At 36.2% G+C, this 22,388-nt stretch overlaps 2 protein-coding genes across 3 annotated transcripts in view; one reads left to right on the forward strand and one right to left on the reverse strand.

The window, feature by feature from the left end:
• LOC112046784 (lysophosphatidylcholine acyltransferase) overlaps positions 1–6,398 on the forward strand; it is a 52,037-nt gene extending 45,639 nt beyond the window's left edge. For both annotated transcript variants that reach the window (XM_052885703.1, XM_052885704.1), the window contains exons 10-11: positions 469–610; positions 1,325–6,398. In XM_052885703.1, coding sequence (XP_052741663.1) covers positions 469–610; positions 1,325–1,407 — 225 coding nt within the window. In that variant the 3' untranslated portion in view covers positions 1,408–6,398. The remainder of the gene's footprint in view (positions 1–468; positions 611–1,324) is intronic.
• A 3,255-nt stretch (positions 6,399–9,653) lies between these two features.
• On the reverse strand, positions 9,654–11,497 carry LOC112046798 (uncharacterized). Its single transcript, XM_052885802.1, has 2 exons — positions 10,637–11,497; positions 9,654–9,915 (listed from the first exon to the last, which is right to left on the reverse strand). Exons 1-2 carry the CDS (start codon positions 10,810–10,812, stop codon positions 9,702–9,704), a joined length of 390 nt encoding a protein of 129 aa, XP_052741762.1. The 5' UTR covers positions 10,813–11,497; the 3' UTR covers positions 9,654–9,701.
• Positions 11,498–22,388: the final 10,891 nt, after the last annotated feature.

Consider the following 22,388-nt stretch of genomic DNA (forward strand, 5'->3'; position numbering starts at 1 on the left):
GGTAATCCTATCGCACATACTTCTACGGCGTACAGAGCCATTTTAATAATAATCTGGTTAAACCCGAAAAGGAAAAAGTATCAACATACTTGGACGTTGCTCACGAGATTACCGCATGTGGAATGTTGAAACAACTGTTATTGTTCCGATGGTTGTTTCAGTCAATGGTCTTATAGCGAAAAGCTTCGACCAACATCTTAAGAAGCTTTCACTTAACTGTTGGATCAAGGGTCAGATACAGAAGGCAGTGATTCTTGAGACGGCGCGTATAGTTCCTGACTCTGGAGCCCTGACCACTGGTTGCTTGGGAAGCAACAGTCCCGTAACGGGAGGGTTGATTTACTATGGCCCAGTCATTTTTGTTGGATTGATGCTATAGCCAAACGCTATTCTCCCTACCTCACCCTTCTTTTTGTGTCGGGGGTTAAAAATTATCGTCCGTAACTTACAGATAACTATTTTTTGTAGCTTTACGACGACACGGGCACGGGGCGGCTCAAGATGCACAACTTCGAGGAGGTGGCGACGCGCTGCTTGGGGCTCGCGCACGAGGAGGCGCAGAACATGTTCCGACAGGCCGACATGGACGACAACGGGTACCTCACCTACGGTAGGTCACCCTAAGTAATACCCACCCCCACCCCTGGCCTACCCTAACCATCGGCAATTTACTTATATCTAAAATCTTGATAATTCTATTACTTATATCTAAAAAATCATGATATTTTAATAATCAACAAACAACAACAAGCAAAGATCGTTGACCATACATCCAGAGTTTTACGACATTTTTTGAAGACTTTGAAAGACAATGGCGAACTTTTTGAGCAAGAAGAGTGATAAAAATGTTTGTTGCTTAAAGAAACGTACTTTTATTAAGTCAACGATTTAACCAGATCCTTAAGAGTGTGCAATATATAATTTGGTGGTTACAAATGGTTCTGGATCACAGATTCTGGAAAAGTCAGGAGCCTGATATTTGGGCAAATGATATTTCAAAGTGTTCGCTTCGTTATGACTATACAAAATACATCGATAGTTTATTTTTTTGAAAAATACACGTTTTGCTCACATTTGCTTTGGAATATAAAGTAGCATATGTATTAATGGTATTCAGGGTATAATCTATATCTATTCTAAATTTTAGACAAATCTGTTCAGTAGTCACGGCTTGACATTATAAACATTTATCCATACATCCAAACAAACTTTCGCGTTTATAATATAAGTAGGATAGGACAAATCGTATGTTGACTTAATTATCCCGAAAGTTTCATAAAATTCAGAAATAGTCAAATACTTAATTTAATTTCATTTTTTTCAGAGGACTTCATGACGTTCTTTGAAAACAAATCGGACTACTCCCTCAGTTTCGTAGAGGCGCCACTGAAGCCGAAAGCTCAGTGAGGGTCGCAGGTTCACATCCCGACCGTCTGCAGTCAAGTAACTTAGCGTTATAGTCATACTTAGTACAATCCAAATACTAGTGATCTTTATAATTATTTGAAGCGATTTACAAGAGCCTTACATTTGACTTTTTCGATAAACAATCATTTTTCATCAATTTAAAAAAAGATATAAAATCAAAATTTTTCAAGATAAGCGTTTTCGTAGACAGAAAAAGTAATAGACGAATAGGCAGCATCCGTCACATTCGTTAACCGCTATTTGCAATTCGTTAACCGTTATTATTCAGACACAACAAATTTGAAAATTGACATTCAGTAACAGATTTTTATGCTTTTATGAAAAAATATAAATAAACGTAGTGTGAGCACAAAATTGAACCCTTATTATTCAATTAACCAGATATCTTAATTTATTATGTTGGAAAAAATGGTTCAGTGTAGTGTATTGTATTGTAGTAATTGTCATGTGAATATCACGTCAAAATCAAACGTCTTCGCCTTTGAACATACTTGTTTACTATGTTTTCTTCTATTTTCTTTGTTATTGTTCTTTTTGTGCAATAACGGTTAAATAAATACAAATACATGTATAAAAAAACATTTAACTTAGAACGGCACGCCAATAAGTCGTCTATTTGTTTCTTTGTCTACGGGAAATCTATTTGTCATTATTATTTAGCATTAATGGCTTATAGCTCGTTGAAATAAATTGTTGGTAAAAATCGGGTCAAATAGAACATTGCTCACGTTTGATTTTATTAATAGCGAAAATTAAATATTATTATTAAACGTAGGGTAGTTTATTAGTATTAGATATTTCTGCAGACGTAGGGACTGTGAATAGTTTCTGGAGATAATTTTAGTGTATTTAGATGATAATCTGACAGGTATGTTGCGAATTATGTTTGAATTGTTGTAAACATTGAAATTAATATATTCTAGTAATAGTTATTATATAAATCCGTGGGGATCGAACCCACGACCTCTCGGCATGATGACCTATTGAGGCTTCATATTGTAGGAGTATTATAGAGGATGAGACAGTATTTTAATTTATACATAGTAAGAGGCGACTATTGAACGAATTTTGTATTTTGTCTATTCTTCCATTTTTGTTAAAGTTATTAGTGCATTAAGTTCGATCAACAATCTAATATAAACATAATATACGTTTCTAAACAAAACATAAAGACCAGAGTTTTACGCCAGTGGGTAAACCTTGATTTTACGCATCGATTACGAGCAACAAAAACGAGTTTTCCGTGCTTGTAAGATGAAAAATAATTTAGAAATGTTTGTACAAAATTAAATGATAATATTTATATTGCTTTGATGTTATTTTGTATTAAATTGTTAATCGAAGTAATTTTAACATCATAGTGATTCCCAAAACCATCAAAAGAAATATTGTAAATAGTAAATCATAAACAGCGCTTCCTTATAAATATAGCTTTGGAAAGCCATTCTATAAATGTGATAATTTTAAGCGAACGTAGGTATGTGTAATATATCGTCACTTTTTAGAAGTAAAGATGCTATTTGATGTTAAGTATTTATTAAAATGTAAACTAAAGCCATCGAGACGAGATATAAAGATCTTGGTTTTAACCAAAAACTACATAAGAACAGAAATCGTATTTTTATTAGTAGTTAAATTAGCAGACGCGAAAATTGGTCTACCCGTTTCAGAGACTAGCCTGATCAAATAAACAAACATTTTTGTACAAACAGAAACTTTAATTTAATTTGTTGCGAAGCTGCGACTTCGTGATCAGAAGAATACAAAAATTGTGGTAAAAAAGCTTTTTAATTTAAAAAAAAAATGTAAACACCATGTAACGCCACTTGGTTTAACGACAAACTCGCTAAAGCGTCGACATCACATGACTTTGATTGCTTTAGCTTGCCTTCCATTACAATGATATACTCTTTAAAGCGTTACACCCACTCTCTATAACGACAACAATTAGTAATAAAAAGTACATTATAAGTGGCCAAAATTAGTGAAAACCGCGCAGCTGTGAACGTTCTTTTGTCGTTTTATTATCCTAGCCCGTAATAAACTTGATTGTCGGCATCATGCAAAAAGCTTTCTAAGCAATTTGCTCGTTTGTTTACAAATTGGGATCGGATGTGTACACTGTTCTTGACCATGACTAATAAATAGAATTCATGGACTTAATACGTCATTTATCATATTTTTAGTTGTTAACAAAGTTTCAAACTGTAAACATGGATAGTAGAAGAAACGACAACTCCCAAACACAAATTGTACGGTCCCTTTAGTGTCGTTATATAGAGTGTTCACTGTATATGAAAGAATCAACAAAATATTTTTAACGGTATAATAATTTATTTATTTATCTTCTTTATTTCATCTCGATGGCTCTGCTTTATCAATTAACATATAGACCGAAGCTTTACAAGCTTCATAGAGTATTATGTATATAGTTGGCTATGATTAGACACACTACACACAGCCGACGCGGCGAGGTGTGGCGTCGTGTGTTATAAGTGTGTTTCTGCCTTAAGAGTGAAGTATTCTAATTAATAAAGGTAACAAGGTTCTTCCCCTCCACATAGCCTTAAAATGGGGGACATCTGTGGAGTTTATAGGAAAACCATAAGTGAGTCCTGGCATGCATAGTGTAGGGGTTGCGGGGTATGACGTCAGAGGCTCGGACTAATTACATAAGGACCAGCCATGCTAGACGTTACTTTTCTGTCAAAGTATATGATCAACGATTTTATGCAATTATTAAAACTGTCTCTATAGAATCAATGTTTCATAGTTGTAATCGTGTTCGTCGGTTAAAGAGCTTCGTAAAAATAGCTTTTTGTGGTGTAAAACACGGTCAACAACTTCTATTTTTGTATAAGATAAAGTAATCTAAGCTCATTTTCCTTTAAAATGATAGACAATTCTGTTCGTGAATTTGGGTGCGAAACCAGTCTTTATGTAATTAGTCTGAGCGTCAGAGGGGATCCGCCGTGCGTACGTGCATGCGTGCATGCGTGCGTGCGTGTGAGTGCGTGCGTGTGCGTATGTGTGTGTGAGTATGTGTATTTGTCGTTAGTTTATTTCGTTACGTGGCGATGGATGCCAGTTTACTCTGCCGTAAGCGGCATAAAATACCCCGCACCATGTACTGCGCATTCGATGACTCACTTGCGCTTTGTCTATAGAGGTTTTGTTGTTTACCTCCACTTTAATACTCAGTGTATAAATATGTATAGGACAAATACATTTATAAATATGTACTGCAAGTGAAACTTCTTTGGATTTAAAGTAGGGATTAAAATTGAATTGTCGTTTAACCAAAAACTACCAATTTAAGTTTGCATTGATGACAACTGCGGAACCCTACACTGCGTATGGTCCGACACGCACTTGGAGTCTTGGCAACCGATTCTATGAATACATTTTATGAACTCTGGCAGTTCATAAAATGTATTTAGAGCAGTTATTGAATTTATATTTAATAAAGTTTTTCTTTCCAAAGAAATTTCACTTATAAAAGAGTATTAAAATTTGTATTACAATCTCTTAATTAGTTAGTAGTATTTATGTACCTTTAACTTAAGTATTAGCTTATTTATTTATTTATATTTACTATATTTTATAGGTAGTTAATCGGTTACTTAAATCTGCATTGAAATAATTATCTTCCACATACTGCTAAATAAGTTGATTATTGAAAAAATGCATTCCAAAAATACATAATTATGTAATTTATTAAAGTTTCATTGAGTGAAAGGAAATTAATAATTACTCGTATGTTACTTATTTTCAATTAATGATAATTATAAATGTGATTGAAATTTTTTTGGAGTTTTCCACAAAATATCCAATGAAGTACTGCCAGGCTAATTTACCTTGTTATTGGTAAACAAGATAATGATTAATGAGTATGGTTCACCAATGAGTCCTTAACTAGTCGGCATTGTTCCGACAAGAACCTAATAGTTCATTGTAAAAAAATGCCGGTTTTAAACTTTAGTACTTAAATTATTTATTTGGCCAATTAGAAATTATAAAAACGTAAGAATGAAAGAAAAAAGAAAGCGATAAGCGTTCACTTTGCGTCCGAATTTTTTTCAATTGTTTTTTAAGAATTACTCAAGTCTTAAGACTTTAAACGTAACCAATCCCACATTCCTCTCCAACTAACTGAAAACCTGTGCCGGGGGTAAGAAAATACTTAGACGGGTGGGATGATAATTGGTCTTAACGTCCGGATGCAGTATAAAAACATAGACGTACCTTAAATGTCTCGGTCTTCGCTTATTTATGAGATTAAGGTGATTGCACATTACTAGAAGAGCCGCACTTATAAAAATTGCACAGAGAGTGAGAGTGCACAGATTTGTTGCCTAAGGCATGCATTGCACAGAAAAATTATACTAACAAATTATTCTATATAAGTATAGAAAAAAAATATGATCATCTTTAGTGTATTTTATATTATTATCATTCACACACAAATGCTTGTGTTAGGTAGTGGATAGTATAACATTTCACACAGTGCTCAGGTAGTACAAATCATGGTCATGGATCTTTAGACAGTGATCCAGGATTATTTATGTTTTTAGGGGTTTCACTACGCAGCCAACGAGGACAACGATAAATATATAAATTAAATATAATATATGTATTTATTTTTTTGTTTGTCTTCTTTATGCTATAAAACCGTTCTTGTCTGCGATGAAATTTAGTAGTAGTGCGGTTGTGCATAAATTTTCAAAGGATTATAACCAAACCTGAAGTACCTATCCAGTTCTTTACTAAAGATCGTAGTTTTTAAACCATAATTTTTATCATTATATTATCTATTTGGAGAATTGTATAATAACATAAAACGTAAGCGATCTATAAGTAATGTGCGATCACTGTTACTCGAATGTATTGTTAGCATTCCTTTGTTATTTGTTTTTAATGTTATTGTACCAAGACGTATTATCTTTTTTATAATAAAATTTTTGAAATTATTGTTTTTTTTTGTTTTAGCAAATATTTTACCAAACTATCCTGATTTTGTTGAAATATAACTTAAATAAACTTATAATTACCTCAATTATTATTACCTTGTTTTTCCTTCACCGTTTGAGGCACGTGATATTTAATTTCTTAAAATGCACACAACTGAAAAGTTAGAGATGCATTCCCTGACAGGATTCAAACCTACGCCCTCCAAATCGAGGGTCATATCCACTGGGTGTCACGTCTCTTAGTAGGATAGTAGGATGTAATAGGTATAAGTCTCTGTCAGTAGGTAGATGCTATGTATTCAACATTTGATCAAACGCATGATGTGTTTCGATCAACTCCTTGACCATCTGTTCGATGTCCGTGCTCATAGCCAGGCAGCGCTCGTACAATACTAAGTACCTGAAATAATCATTTAATACATAGTATGAAATGGACTCGCTTCCGATCTCAGCCCAATAGAGATGATGACAGTTTTTTAAATTGTATATAAATTAAGAGTATGCTAATAGTAAAGCATTTTTGTAAAAGTAACAGGGTATCTGCGATCATTACTTTCGGAGCTACAGGGTTTTCGAGGGTCAGATTTGCGGATTGCACTGCCGCGGATCCCTGATAAAAGACCCATACAAAATGGTACGAATTAATGACGTCGTAGGTACATAATGATCGTTAGATTTGTATCGGCGTTCAAACAAAATTACTAATATCTTTGTTACTTGTGCGTTTATGTGTATAGTATTAAAAATGTCACATTTAATGTAAGGAAGCTAAAACTGTATGAATTGTCATCTAATTACGATAAAATTTTTAATAGATTTTGAAATTTTATAATCTTATTTATTTTGCAAATATCTAGTAAATTTTTGCTTTTTATGTATAAATTAGTTAACATTGACCTTACTTACCCGAATGTTTCATAAAATCAATATATTCAAACCTAGTCATCATCCCCATTCCCATAGGACCTGCTATGTTATGCTAGACGTTATACTCTAAGATCCCGTGAATCCCAGAATATGGGTTGATAACTCAGACTAAATACATAAGGACTAGTATCGCACCCAAATTCACGAACAAAATTTTCTGCCATTTTCTAAGAAAAACGAGCTTAGATTTCACACATATCTTATACTAAACTAGCAGTTTTTGTTAGTTTTTTACACCATTAAACTACACAAAAAGGTATTTTTACGGAGGTTTTTAACCGACGGACACGATTGTAAACTATGAAACATCGATTCTATGAAGACAGTGTTTATAATCGCATAAGATCGTTGATCATATACTTTGACAGAAAAATAATGTCTTGCGAGGCAGGTCTTTATCTAATTAGTCTGAGGTTGATAATGATGATGATGACTACGATAGTTTGGATTCTAAAACATCTTCTTACCATAAGTATTTAACTTGGTGAGGGTCCAATGTTTTGAGAGTAGTATAAATGTTGGTCATTTTGAGCCTCAACTGCATGAGAGCGCCGTATTTTAGCGCAGATTCGTATTGTGGGAACTTATGCATTTTGCTCCTCAGGGTTTTGGTCTCCTGGAGCCGGTACCTCGTCGCGTACACCGATTGAGTCATCAGGTCTATTGACTTGGTCATCAGTACAGGGTTCCACCAATACGGTTCGTCAGGTGGTTTGTATCTATTACTGCGGAGCGCCTCTCTGATGGTAAAATATATACAAATCTATACTTAATAATAAAAAGCTGAAGAGTTTGTTTGTTGTGTGGTTGGTTGAAAGCGCTAATCTCAGGAACTGCTGGTCCAATTTGAAAAATTTCTTTCTGAATGCGCTACTGAAGCGTTTTGGCCGAAATTTGGAATGGTAATATATTTTACTCTGGATTAACACATAGGCTACTTTTCATCCCGGGAAATCCATGGTACAAATGGTGGACGGGGGTCAAATTGAGATTCCTAGATTCCTTACATACATTCCTTACATATTTAAAAGTGAAGCTAATAAGTATAAAGCGTGTAAAAATAGTGTACTACTTGATTAATTAATTATGCCGTTCTACAAAATTTCTTTCTAATATTTTCTAGTTTACCCAAAAATTGGTAATTCAGGAACGTTTTGAAGTTTAAACTTACTAACTTCTTTAGATCAATTTCTGCCATGGAAGACTTTTTCTCAGCAATTTTGTACAACTCCTGAGCTTTATCAGGGTACATTGTATTAAAATCGACGAGTACGTCGTCCTTCTCAAAGTTTTCCGATTCGTTGTAAAAACTGAATGTAGCATTGTCACCTGTCACGACCGCCTCTATTTTAGAAGTCAATATGTTAGTCATATTTAAACTTTCCAGTGATATATCGGTAAGTACATCATCAGGTCTTATAAAGTTTAAATCTGAAATAAAATCATAATTTAAAAATTGTAGAAATATTTTCTTACCAAATCAAAAATTCATCAAAACTTGTAAATGGCTAAATCGACTTTGGTATAACATATCTAGTAATAAGTCCGTATTTATAATATGGAAATATTTAATTATACTGTTTTTATTCATTTATTATATTAGTTATTATTATTTAGTGAATACGAGTAGTACTTGTATATTGTATTGCAATATCCCATCTCACAGGATATTTAGGTTATTTATGGTTAGTTTGCCTGGAAGAGATCACTATCAGTGAAAAGGTAGCCTTTTGCCTAAAAAAATCATGTGTTTTTTTGTTATTTTCTTTTTTGTACAATAAACAAAAATAAGGCCGCCTAAAGTTTAAGTAATTATTTTTTAATGACTTTATTATTATTTATTATTATGAGCAATAAAGTATTTCTTCCTCTTAAAAACAAACCTCTAATAAAAACAGACTTACTTGCAAGGAATGTTATTGTCAAACTTAAACCATACGGGTACCTCATGGTATTCGGTTTGAAGATAAACATTCAATATAGTAATTAATATTTTTATTTCCCTTAAATATTAATTGTTAATTATACATTTAGTGTCGATATTAAATGAACGCTTTAACGACTTTGATAAAAACGCTCACGATTTTCACCGATATCCAAAAAGAAGGTTCTGTTTGGATGTAGGTATATTTTGTTTTCATACTAGTAATCTCAGGTCCGATTTAAAAAATTGTTTCAGTGTTAGATTGCCCATTTATCGAGGAAGGCTATAGGCTATATATTATACACGTATTCCCACGGGAACAGGAACCACGCGGTTGAATCCGCGCGGTGTCAGCTAGTTATTAAGTAAATCCCAGTTTTAATTTTAATGTATTTATTTCACTTTTTATAAAATGCACACGTATTTTGATGATCCCTGGAACGCGTCATAATCTACGGTTCAGGAGGAGGTTTCCAATATATGAAACTTCCAGGCGGCGGCTTGGTGATGACCAGCCCATGGTCAAGATGGAAGGTTTCGTCGAGTAGCATGAGCACGCGCCACTGGTAGATGAAGTCCACGTGAAGCTTGGCAGCCTTGTGGTGCAGGGTCAGAGCTCGCTCGACGTCTTCTGCGTTACTTCTCCATCTCTTATCTTGTAGCCACCTACGGCAAGTCAAAATCATTGTCAAAAAAAAATGAAATACCTTCTACATTGAAGGCCGTTTCTGAAAGAACCACGGGAAAGTACTGTCTATAATCTTTGTGATTTAAACGGCTTGAGTTAATGCATCACTGTTTTGGCACCGCTTTCGAAGTGATCAGAAGGTAGCACATACGATGTTATTTTTCGCTTTTTAGTTTATTTTTGTGATTTTGAAATCGGTTGAATTTTTTTGTTAAAAATATTTTATTTTTCTGTTCTAAGCGTGTTCTAGCATAGTGAACGAAAGCGCGCGATTTCTTTGTGTGTTGTAACGCTAATGCAGTCACATCTAAAGTGTTTTTCAGATAGTCTAAACACAAGGACACAAGCTACGTACTGTGAACCGTCGAGGAGTTCTCTTAACTGTCCTTCGTCTTCTTCACCAGACCCTTATAAATGCAGTTACAACCCATCTATGTGGAAAGTTTACATCAATACAAATGAATCAAGCTCAAACAAAAGCTAACTGCTATAAATCGTTGACGAGGTCCATCGTCTGTGTTTCGGCTCTATCATCAAGCCAACTCCAGACCTTCATGAATTGAAAGAAAATACAAGAGGAATTCATTTAAATTAATCCTTTTTGGCACCTTAAAACTTCGTCATTTCTCACGGGAATTTATTTTTATAACTTGAATATACGTTCCCCTGTTTTATTTATGACATTTTTCACTCACTCACCATCTCTCATTAAATCTCATCGTCTTGATAATTTCTTTCACCCTATTCACAAGGCGAAATATTCTCTTGTACAGGAACGCGATTCGGTACGAGCTGTCGTAAGGGTTGTAGTACGGATCATTCTCCACCTGGAAAACATTGGGACCACTGCTATTCTGTAACGATGTCTTGTACATCTCGCGTTCGAATTTACCTCTATATCTCTCTGTCTAACACGATATTACAGAAAGAGAGGTGAATTCGACGTATGCACGAGTTATATAAAACATAGTTACAGAATAGACCTCCCGTATCGGCTTATCTATACGTAAGGGCTTTTTACATTTAACCGTACGGGTCTGAAACGTTACTGTTATCGACGCAATGCAACGACTTGTGGTACGGACCGCTTCAGTGTGCTCGTGGCGTTCGAGCCGTCCACATATCTTGTTGTGTAATTCTTTATGGGTTACTTGGGATAGGCGGGGAGAGTGACTTGAGTGGAAAAGGGGAGTGTTTTTTAACAGTTAAAGGCGCCTTTAACCCTACACACATCGTTCACAAGTACGTGACTCTCAAGGTCATTCTCTGCCATTCTAGGATCTTATTTTGGTTACAGTTTGATTTGTTAATTAAGTTGTCCTGACAAGTGTTGTGAATCATAACCTTTGTTCGACATTAGTTTTCTTAATTTTGTAATCACCTTTGAGTCCACTAAAATTACATATACATTAACATTACATATACATTAAGCCCTCATTCGCACGAGAGTTTTTTTAACGGACGTTATAAAAGCGTTCAAATAGAACAAATGCATTCCCCAGTTTAAGTTCAAACGCTGTCGTGTACATATACTTGGGAATACTTTTGACGTCCGTTAAAAAAATGTCGTACGAATGAGGGCTTACTCATTAACATCTGACAGTTGTTTTTTTTCTTTACGAGTTAGCATTTGACTGCCATCTCACCTGATGGTAAGTGATGACGCTAAGATGGAAGCGAGCGTAGCTCTCATATCTTGTGAGTGTAATCAACGAATCTTGTCAGGTTATACCTAATTACCTAGTGCAGAAATAGTGTCAGGTTATAGTGCAGTGCGCCTTAGCCTTAGTGGTTTATTTTTTTTAAACCACCCATGACTAGGAGCTATTTAAGTTTAGGTAAGGTTAGGTTATAACCTGTCATTTCACTAAGCCAGTTCAGGATTTGTTCAATGCACTAGATTTGCTTAGGGAAAAGATATAATCTTGTTGTTATTTGATCAAATCCCTTAGGGAATTGACCAAATCCTGCTTTTATGATATCCCTGCAACATATATATGCTGATAATGATGGCTTTTTGGCTTAAACAATAATAATAAGAGTACCTGTATAATCTTATGACGCGCCATGTGCAATAGTTGCAGCATCAGATCTAGCGTCTTGATCCTCTGCAACGTTAGGGAAGCGTGCTTGTATCTGTCAACCCCGCCGATCCATGGCAATCGGCGACGAGTCAGGTTTGTATAGGGTGGGTGTTCTTCTAGAGACATGTTTACTGGCATACTGTTGTTAAATACTTCTGTGGAGGTTATTTTTTATTCTTTACAAGTTAGTCCTTGACTACAATCTCACGTAATAGTAAGTGATGATGCAATCTAAAAGCGGGTTAGGTTAGGAGTAGGATGAAAATCCACACCCCTTTCGGTTTCTACACGACATCGTACGTACTAAGTCCCTTGGCGAGACGTCTTCGCTGGTAGGATGGTAACTAGCCACGGCCGTAGCCTCCCACCAGCCAGACCTGGACCAATTTAACCACTGCGCCACGGAGGCCGTCAGAGAGGATTGTTAAACTTCAATCACAATGAGAGGAATATCTTAGCATACCATGGATTCACCGTGCGGGTGCTGGGTCCAACGTGTGGTAGAAGAGAGAGAGAGTCCCGGACTTGTGATCGACAGTGTAGGGTTAAGGACGTTCTTGAGAGTTAAATAACACCTCCTTCTGCGCTTGTGTTATTTTGCCTGTCTAGTTAGTTAGTACTGGTCCGATTTTAAAAAATTCTTTCAGTGTTAGATAGCCCATTTATTGAGGAAGGTTATAAGCTATATATTGTCCCCATATTCTTACAGGAACGGAAACCACGCGGCGTCAGATAAAGTGCTTTCTATCGGTAAAAGAGTTTTCAAAATCGGTTCAGTAGAACCAGAGATCCCTACAATCTCACAAACCTTTTTACCTCTTTGTAAGTATAGAATATAGATAATTCATAGAACAGTTCCGAACTCACTGGTGTAATCTTCAATTTTTTTACGAAATGTACTCATATTCAAAGATTCTAGATTAATGTTTATGTCCCTGATAACCACGTCTGGAGGTTTTTCCATAGCTTTTATATCTTCCGTGTCTTTTGTCAACGAGTTGAATAGTTCCGATATTTTTGGATACACTTCACAGTCACAGCCTGATAGTGTAGTGAGAGCTGAAAGTTTCATGTAGGGGAGATGTAGGCAATGGGAGACAGTTGGCAATGGTGATCACCTTAATATAACAAAAACCGAACGCGATCGGACGATGCGAATGTACTTATATGCTAGTATTGCATCATATTCGTTGGCGACCGGGACCTGGCTTTAGTTCGCGCGACGCATTCGCGAGTGACAGACGTGTGAAGTTTTGGCGCCATTTTGATCTAATTTTTCGACATAATAAATACGAGGTAAGTCACAAAATAATAAGTATTTACTTCTGTACTTCTAATATGTAATAGCCGTAACATTTAAGCTTGTAATCCAGCAGCCATTTCGTTTATTAAACTTGAATTTTTTTGTCAGGCATTTTTTTTCCGTCTCAATTCCCATGTAGGTAATGGGAGTCGGGTGATCCCCATTACATACATAGTGATCCTCATTGCCCACACTAACTAGCTTTGGTAAAATAGTGTTATTATTTGTTTGTAGATGCCGAAAACTCGTGCTAGAAAAACAAATAATGGACTTTAGACGACCTGGCAAATGCTGTAAAGCTGATTGAAGAACAAAAATTTTCAATCAGAAAAGCTGCCGAGATGATGAATATTCCATTTGCCAGTCTTTACAAGAGGTACAAGAAAAATATAATTAAGCCACCTCATCTCGGTCGTTATACTGTATTTAGCCCTGAGATGGAAAAAGAATTAGCGGACACCATTAAGAAAATGGCTAACTTATTTTATGGGTGCACTCCATATCAAATAAAAAGAGCCGCATTTGAATACGCTGAAGCCCTTAAGCTGAAACACAATTTTAATACCGTTTCGAGGTTGGCTGGACGAGTGTGGTTTGATGGATTTGTTACCAGGAATAATATTTCTGTGCGGAAGCCCGAAGCTACTAGCATTAACAGGGTTACAGCCTTCAACAGAACTGAAGTTCAACAATTCTACACGCTGCTAGAAGAGCTAATAGAAAAATACAAGTTTGTACCAAAGAATATATACAACTGCGACGAAACTGGCATATCCACCGTCCAGGATCCAGGAAAAATATTGGCTGCAACAGGGCAAAAGAGAGTAGGAAGCATAACAAGTTGGGAAAGGGGTAAGAATATAACTCTACTCTGCGCCATGAGCGCCACTGGTGGATATGTCCCCCCAATGTTTATATTCCCCCGAAAGAGGATGACACCAACTCTAGAAAAGGATGGCCCAACAGGAGCAATATATAAATGCTCTGACAACGGTTGGATAAATGAAGAACTTTTCCTTCAATGGCTCAAGCACTTCACCCACTTTACCAAACCTTCTGCAGAAGAACCAATACTATTAGTGTTGGATAACCATGCAAGCCACATTTCTTTGTCGATATATGAGTATTGCAAGGAAAACCATGTCCATATGCTATCACTACCACCTCACACATCTCATCGCATGCAGCCATTGGATGTGTCCTTTTTTGGTCCATTCAAGGCTGCATATAGAAGAGAATGCGATTTATTCATAAAAAGCCAGCTTTTACAAAAAATAACACCATACGATGTTGCTTCATTGGTCAAAAAGGCATTTTCGAATGTTGCCTCTATGAGCAAAGGCGAAGCTGGTTTCAGAGCAACGGGAATATTTCCTATAAATCCCAATGTTTTCACAGATGAAGACTTTCTGCCAGCTGAAGTCCTTCAGGTAGAACCAATTGTAGTTCAAGATGTTGCTGAATCGACTTCTGCTGTTGCTATTGACTCCGCACCAACCCTACCAGCTACTATTGAGCTAGATCGGAATAGTCCTATTCCGAGTACATCCACCGCACCAACCCTACCAGCTACTATTGAATTAGATCGAATTAGTCCTATTCCGAGCACATCCACATATTGTCATACTACTTCTGAATCAAGGACTGACATGGCACCAAATCTTACAATCCAAAATTTCATTCAGATGCCTAAACAAAAAACTGTTGTCAAGACAAACGGAGGAAGAAAAAAACAGCATGCAACTATTTTGACATCCACACCACTCAAAGACGCCCTAGTGGATAAAGAAAATAAAAAGAAGGAGAAAGCTGCGAAGAATAAAGGAAAACGAGTAGGAAAGAAGAGCAATCCACAAAAGATCAGTCGTGAGAAGGTTAAGAAGAAAATTCTACAGGACTCTAATGACACTTCGGTGTCAGATGTAAATACTGATGAGTTATGTCAGGATGATGAAAATGATGATGCAGGAGATGCAGGGAACTTGTGTCTTGTATGTGGCGAATTTGGGCGAGACAATGAGACATGGTACCGGTGCACTTCTTGTGGGCTCTGGGCTCATGCCGAATGTACTGGATGGGATTCTGCGCACAATTATGTGTGCGATATGTGTTGATCACCATTGCCCACATACTGATCACTATTGCCAACCGATGTTGACAATGGTGATCAAACGTACTTTTTTTTATTTCGTTGATTGTACCAAAATTAGTAAACTTATGTGATGAAAGTTGATCTCAGTTGATAGTTAAGAAAGTAAAGTTTATGATTATAATAGAACAATATATAGTTAAATGATAAACATGTTTTTATTCTTATTTTTGCTTAAGTGATCCCCATTACCTACATCTCCCCTAATCATTAGCAGCCTATTGAAAAGTCCACTGCCGGGCCTTATTTTATATAGCAGGGGAGACTTTATACTAGAGATGAAACGGATATCCGGTAACCTATCCGCTGAATACTGGCCGAATACCGGATAGCTACTATCCAGTTTTTCTTAAAACTTGCAGATTTTATCATGATCTTTACAAAGCTATGGTGAAAATACATATAAATTATATTACTTACCAAAAAAATATAAGACACTTTTCATTTCTTCTCATAACTTACTTATTTTTACAAATAAGAATATTTGATGTGTATACTTTTAACTATACAAACATAGTGGTAAGCAAATATTATAAACTTTTTTATATAATTTCTTTCATATAATTGCAAAAATTATAATTACTAAGGTTTCACAGGAAATATCTACTTACTGAAGTATATATTTAACTATACATGTAATATATACGATAATCGTAAAAATCAGAATAGCTTTTAATAGTTTTAAGCTTACCAAGAAATATTTTAAAAGATTCAATATATATCTAGTCTTACCTAATACATACAATACTAGATAAGACTATAGTACTCATAACTATATTATTAAGTAACCAAGTCACAATTTACTCTTAACTATATTGTTAAGCTATACAATTTTAAATTACTAATAATTAATATTTATATAAAATCCATGTGTAAAATGCAGGTAAAATTACATGTAGGTATAGTAAATAATATAATTAAAGTGTTAATAAGAATTAATTAATAAGAATAATAAAACGGTAATTAAACGATAATATACAATTAATGGCTATTTTACTCTTTTACATTTATTTTTATTTATTTTTTTATTTATTTAATTATATATAATAATTACATGATCAAAATTAAAAAGGTGCAGACATAAACTTGTTAAAGTTTTTCTGCGCACCCTTCGCCGTTGACAATACTGTAATTAATCTACTACTATATAATACTCTAATACTAATCTACTATGAACTTAAAAATAATTAAAAATTAGAAAGTGAAATCTAATTTTACAATTAAAAATACACATAATACATAAAAACACTACGTTTAACTTAAAAACAATAATTAGAAACAAACTGTAAACAAAAACAGAAAAGGTGGGTATGAAGTGAATAAAACTGACATCTGAGTGATATTTGTATATACAGGCTGTTCATACAATAATTGGTCATACTTATGTTACTCATATTTATTAGTGATAAGTTTTAGATAATACTCTTTTAATTTTTGTTTTATATTTCTTATGGTTAGAATGTCTTTTAATGACTTAGGAAGCTGATTAATTAAATTAGGAATAACATAATTAAGTTTTCTTTTTCCGTAAAGGTTATTATAGTTAGGTAAGAGTAGTTTTATTTTATCAAGTCTTCGTGCTGAATAAGTTTTCGATTTTTTTATTAAATTTTCTGTGAAATAATGTTCAATCAATAAAGATAGTTCAACTTTTTCATGTACAGGAATAATTTTACAATATGCGAATAATTGTCGATAGTCATTTTGGAACATGTTTTTAATTTTATTTGGAACCAATTCTTTTAAAATACGCAACTGCAGGGAAAATACATGATCAAGGTAAGTTTTAAATGTTCTACCGTAGCTTGATAAGCCATACGATATAATTGATTCAACCAAAGATTTGTACAGTAATAATAGTGTTCCGTATGGTATTTTACCTTTAATTAAGTGAAATTTTGCCAGTATTCCTCTTAATTTATCACATACATGATTGACATGCTCTTTCCAGTTTAGTCTGTCGTCAATAATGAGTCCAAGGTAGGTATGTTTATTAACTAATTCGATGTCACTACAGTTACAAGATTTTAGATGCGTAGTGTTGGCAATATGAAAACATTGATGATTGTGCGCAATTAATTTAGGTTTATACGTGCTTCTGTTACTACTTGTACTAATGTACATTAATTTAGTTTTACTCGCATTAAGAACCAAACCGACATCGTGTGACCATTTAGCCAGTAAGTCAAAATCATTTTGAAGTCTACCTAGGGTCTCTTTGATATCGGTTCCTGCTGCAATTATACATGTGTCATCTGCGAACTGATAGATATCACATTTTTTGATCAGATTAGGTAGATAATTAACATATGAGATGTAATGCAAGGGTCCCAGTACTGAACCCTGCGCTGTGCCTTCAGTCACCTGTACTGGAAAACTATCTGCATTATTGACTCTTACTTGGTATGATCTTTTATGGAGATAATTTTCACACCAATTAAGGAGTTTGTCGCCGATGCCACAATCACTAAGACTTTGCAACAGTTTATCGTGTCTGAGAGTGTCGAAAGCCTTGCTGTAGTCAATAAAGACGACCAGAACATGTTTTTTGTTATTTATGTGGTCATATATCTTATCTGTAAATGCTGAAAGCAATTGTGTGGTATTTTTTTGTGGTTGAAAACCATATTGTTTAGCTGATAATATGTTATTGCTTCTGTAAAAATTATGGATTTGTTCGCTTAAAAACTTTTCTACTACCTTGTCAATGGTGGGCAAAATAGTTATTGGTCTGTAATTATCAAATTCCACGCGACTGCCTTTTTTATATATTGGCCTGACAATGCCAGCTTTTAAAAGAGGGGGATATATGCCAGTAACTACGCTAGTGTTTATTAAATGTGCAAGAACTCCTTTGATTTTTTCACATAACATTTTTATATCTATAGCTCTTATTCTATCAATTCCTGGAGCTTTATTACTATTCAAGGATTTTATAATTGTTTCTACATGGACTCGCTATTAAAATAATATCTGCAGTTTAAGTACTTCATGTGCTTGAGCTTATTTAAGCACTTTATTCATCTTTTTTTTTATTCTTTACAAGTTAGCCCTTGACTACAATCTCATCTGATGGTAAGTGATGATGCAGTCTAAGATGGAAGCGGGCTAACTTGTTTGGAGGAGGATGAAAATCCACACCCCTTTCGGTTTCTACACGGCATCGTACCGGAACGCTAAATTGCTTGGCGGTACGTCTTTGCCGGTAGGGTGGTAACTAGCCACGGCCGAAGCCTCCCACCAGCCAGACCTGGACCAATTAAGAAAATCTCAATCTGCCCAGCCGGGGATCGAACCCAGGACCTCCGTCTTGTAAATCCACCGCGCATACCACTGCGCCACGGAGGCCGTCATCACTTTATCTTAAACGAAAAAGATTTTTTCAAATCGATTCAGTGTCTTCGAATTATCGGTGAACATACATAAAAAAAGAACAAAAATTCCGACGAATTGAGAACCTCCTCCTTTATTGAAGTCGGTTAAAAAAACTAAAATAAAGATGTTTTATTTTTATGTTAGTAGTCTGAGAGGTCGCGCAAGCAGCAGTGTGGAAACTCCTCGTTAGTATTAGCTGATGAGTTATAGCTTGGCAAGTTGTTTGATGACACTGCCATGATATGCGGGCGACGGGGGAAAGGACTGCGCGGGCATACTACTCCATCAAAGAGTACCTTGATGAATAAACCTAACGATTTCAAGAAGTTTTTGATATTTTTCCATCTTTGTTACAACATATTAATGACAATTTTTTTGCATTTTATTTATAATTATTTTACTTATCTTTGACATACCCTATATAAACTGACATATTATTGACGTAAAGGCACCAGTAAGGTACTGTTATACATGCTCTAAAATAGCATGCTAAAAACGTGCTATTAGGTTACATTAGTTTAAATTTGCTAGCAATAAGCACGCTATTTTTAAGTGGCTCCTGAATAAGCATGCTCAAAGCAAACTAATTACACATGCTAATTTGTATCTAACGCTCTCTGTCTATAGTATCGTGTTAGACAGGGAGAGATAAAGGTGAAGAGAATACAGAATAGCAATGCTGATCGACTAGCATAATCAATAAGCAAACCTATTCAGACTAAAAGCACGCCCCGTTCCACCCGCGCAGCAAGTAGCATACTCATAAATCGCACGACTGTTGATTCTTGAGCAAGCTCGAAATAAGCATGCTCATTATAAGCAATGTTGCGATACACATGCTAATAAGTAGCAACTGCTCAATAGTAGCATGCTTTCGTGCTTGAAACGAGCATGTGTAATAGTAGCTTTAGAATTATTGTTTTGCATGTTTTTTTCTCTTAAATATTCAATGTACCTACTTATTAATTAATCACTGTACAAATAATGTGTGAATTGATTGTAGTAAATTACAATGTAAGGTGTTTTTTTACAATGATATTGCAAGCTGTATGGCGGAATTTGGTGTTTATTTCATTACGACCTATAACCTGAATTGGCAATAAATAAATTTTGATTTGATTTGATTTGGTATGAAGTCGTGCGCGCGGGCCATCGCTATCACCTTCCCGGCCCCCGCGGACCATCGACGAACGAATTTGCTAATCTATAGACTGGAGTTTCCTGGCAGCTTTAACACTTTCGCTGCGGCACTGATTTTTCTGTACTTTCCTCTGGTTGCGGTACGAGGTTTTTTGACCTCGTAACCCTTGAAGACGTTAGACGTACGAGGTCAATTGACCTCGCCTTCGAGGTCAATTGACCTCGTACCGCAGCGAATGTGTTATCGTACTACCACTTTGGAGTAGGCTTCGTCCGAGGCGTGGCGCGTCCAGTAACTGGTGACGCGTGCAACTCCTGCAACAGTCGAACTGTTCAGTTAAATTGTACGTATGTAGTGTGTTTTCAGTTGTGTGCATTTTAAGAAATTAAATATCACATGTCAAAAAACGGTGAAGGAAAAACATCGTGAGGAATACCAGAGAATTTTCTTAATTCTCTGCCAGCGTGCCAGCCAGCGTGGTGGACTATTGGCCTGAACTCTCTCATTCTGAGAGGAGACTCGACCGAAACTTAATTAAGTAGACATTGCATGCAATGTATTGCACTAAGACCGGCTATCGTCGTATTCTGCGGGACCGTCCCGTAATGCTAGATGTAATCCCGTATTGAAATAATTAGTAAAATAGCCCCTTAAAACGTTGGATGCGTCCCGCATATCCCGCATATTCTACACGACATCCAAACGCGCGCTCGAACAATAACGCTGCATCCATACGCGTTGCGCGCGGCAAGTATATCACGCGTGATTAGGTACCGACTACTGACTTCCCCCCTTCCCCCCAACAATATCTATCCACAAAAAGTCCTATATTCAATTTTCAGAAAGTTGGCCGCCTATACACGGACGTCACAGCCAAATTCAAAACATCATCATCATCATCATATCAGCCGATGGACGTCCACTGCAGGACATAGGCCTTTTGTAGTGACTTCCAAACATCACGGTACTGAGCCGCCTGCATCCAGCGAATCCCTGCGACTCGCTTGATGTCGTCAGTCCACCTGGTGGGGGGTCGGCCAACACTGCGCTTACTAGTGCGGGGTCGCCATTCCAGCACTTTGGGACCCCAACGTCCATCGGCTCTTCGAACTATGTGCCCCGCCCATTGCCACTTCAACTTCGCAACTCGTTAAGCTATGTCGGTGACTTTGGTTCTTCTGCGGATCTCCTCATTTCTGATTCGATCACGCAGAGATACTTCTAACATAGCTCGTTCCATCGCCCGCTGTGTGAATCTGAGCCTTCTTATGAGGCCCATAGTTAGCGACCAAGCTATTCAACCAAGCGATTCAAAATGTATTACATAAATAATACATGGACATCCGCGGGTGGGAAAGGAACGTGGACGAGGGAATTAATAAAGGACTTAAAAAGATGGCATCAAAGAAATCACGGGGAGGTGGACCGATGGCTGACTCAAGCTCTGAGCGGTCACGGGGTGTTTAACACGTACCTCTTTGCACTAGGGTAATCTCCTACCGAAAAGTGCTATTTCTGTGGAGAAGACGACACTCCACGACATGCCTTATTCGAATGTCCTGCCTGTGACGACCTGAGAGGAGCGGCACAGGGAGAGTAGGAGCACTCATCATAATTGCTTTTGGCAAGTGAAACTGTATTGCATAAGAATTAGTAGCACAACTTTCTGATTTACCTACAATCGAATTGATTTGAACTGCCAGTAGGTACCTACCTACCATTTTGAATAAAAATGATACTTACGAAGTCGTTATCAACCCATATTCGACTCACTGCTAAGCTCGAGTTTCCTCTCCGAATAAGAGGTGTTAGGCCAATAGTCCACGCTGGCCCAATGCGGATTGGCAAACTTCACACACGCAGAGAATTAAGAAAATTCTCTGGTATGCACGCTTCCTCACGATGTTTTCCTTCACCACGTGATATTTATTTTTTTAAATCTTATTCTACTTACTTATTTAAGTACAACTGTTGTAGATATTACTGAACTGTAGCTTGAAGAGGTTTTGAGCTTTGTAGAGCTACTAAGGTATATTATACTCGTACTCTTGTGTATGAAACTTCAATAATAAAATTAAAAAATATATCATCAAAACATACCTAGATATTTAAAAGATATGGCAAATATGGACTCCGGTAGCATGATTGCACGTATGCTGTCCAGCGAAGGTGAGTGGCAGCTATACGGACGAATGCTCCGGAATATAATGATGAGAAGGGAAGAAAGGGAAAAAGAAGAAAAAAGGAAAAGAGAAGAGAAATTTAAAGCCAGTTAGCATGATGCAATGCCACGCAGTACCGTGCTAATTATAGAGATTGAAAAAAAAAACATGGACAGTCAACGTATTAAAACCTAGTGAATCACCTTTATGAGGTGCACGGTATCCCTGATGTCCACG

The sequence above is a fragment of the Bicyclus anynana genome, chromosome 15 (assembly GCF_947172395.1).
Source record: "Bicyclus anynana chromosome 15, ilBicAnyn1.1, whole genome shotgun sequence".
In the NCBI taxonomy this organism is placed as follows: domain Eukaryota; kingdom Metazoa; phylum Arthropoda; class Insecta; order Lepidoptera; family Nymphalidae; genus Bicyclus; species Bicyclus anynana.

Bases quoted from the DNA above. Each gene is read 5' to 3' on its own strand.
- LOC112046798 (XM_052885802.1), bottom strand. From the start codon at position 10,812: ATGTACAAGACATCGTTACAGAATAGCAGTGGTCCCAATGTTTTCCAG. The intron at 9,916-10,636 runs GTGAGTGAGTGA...GACTTGCCGTAG, and splicing joins ATGAGATTTAATGAGAGATG to GTGGCTACAAGATAAGAGAT.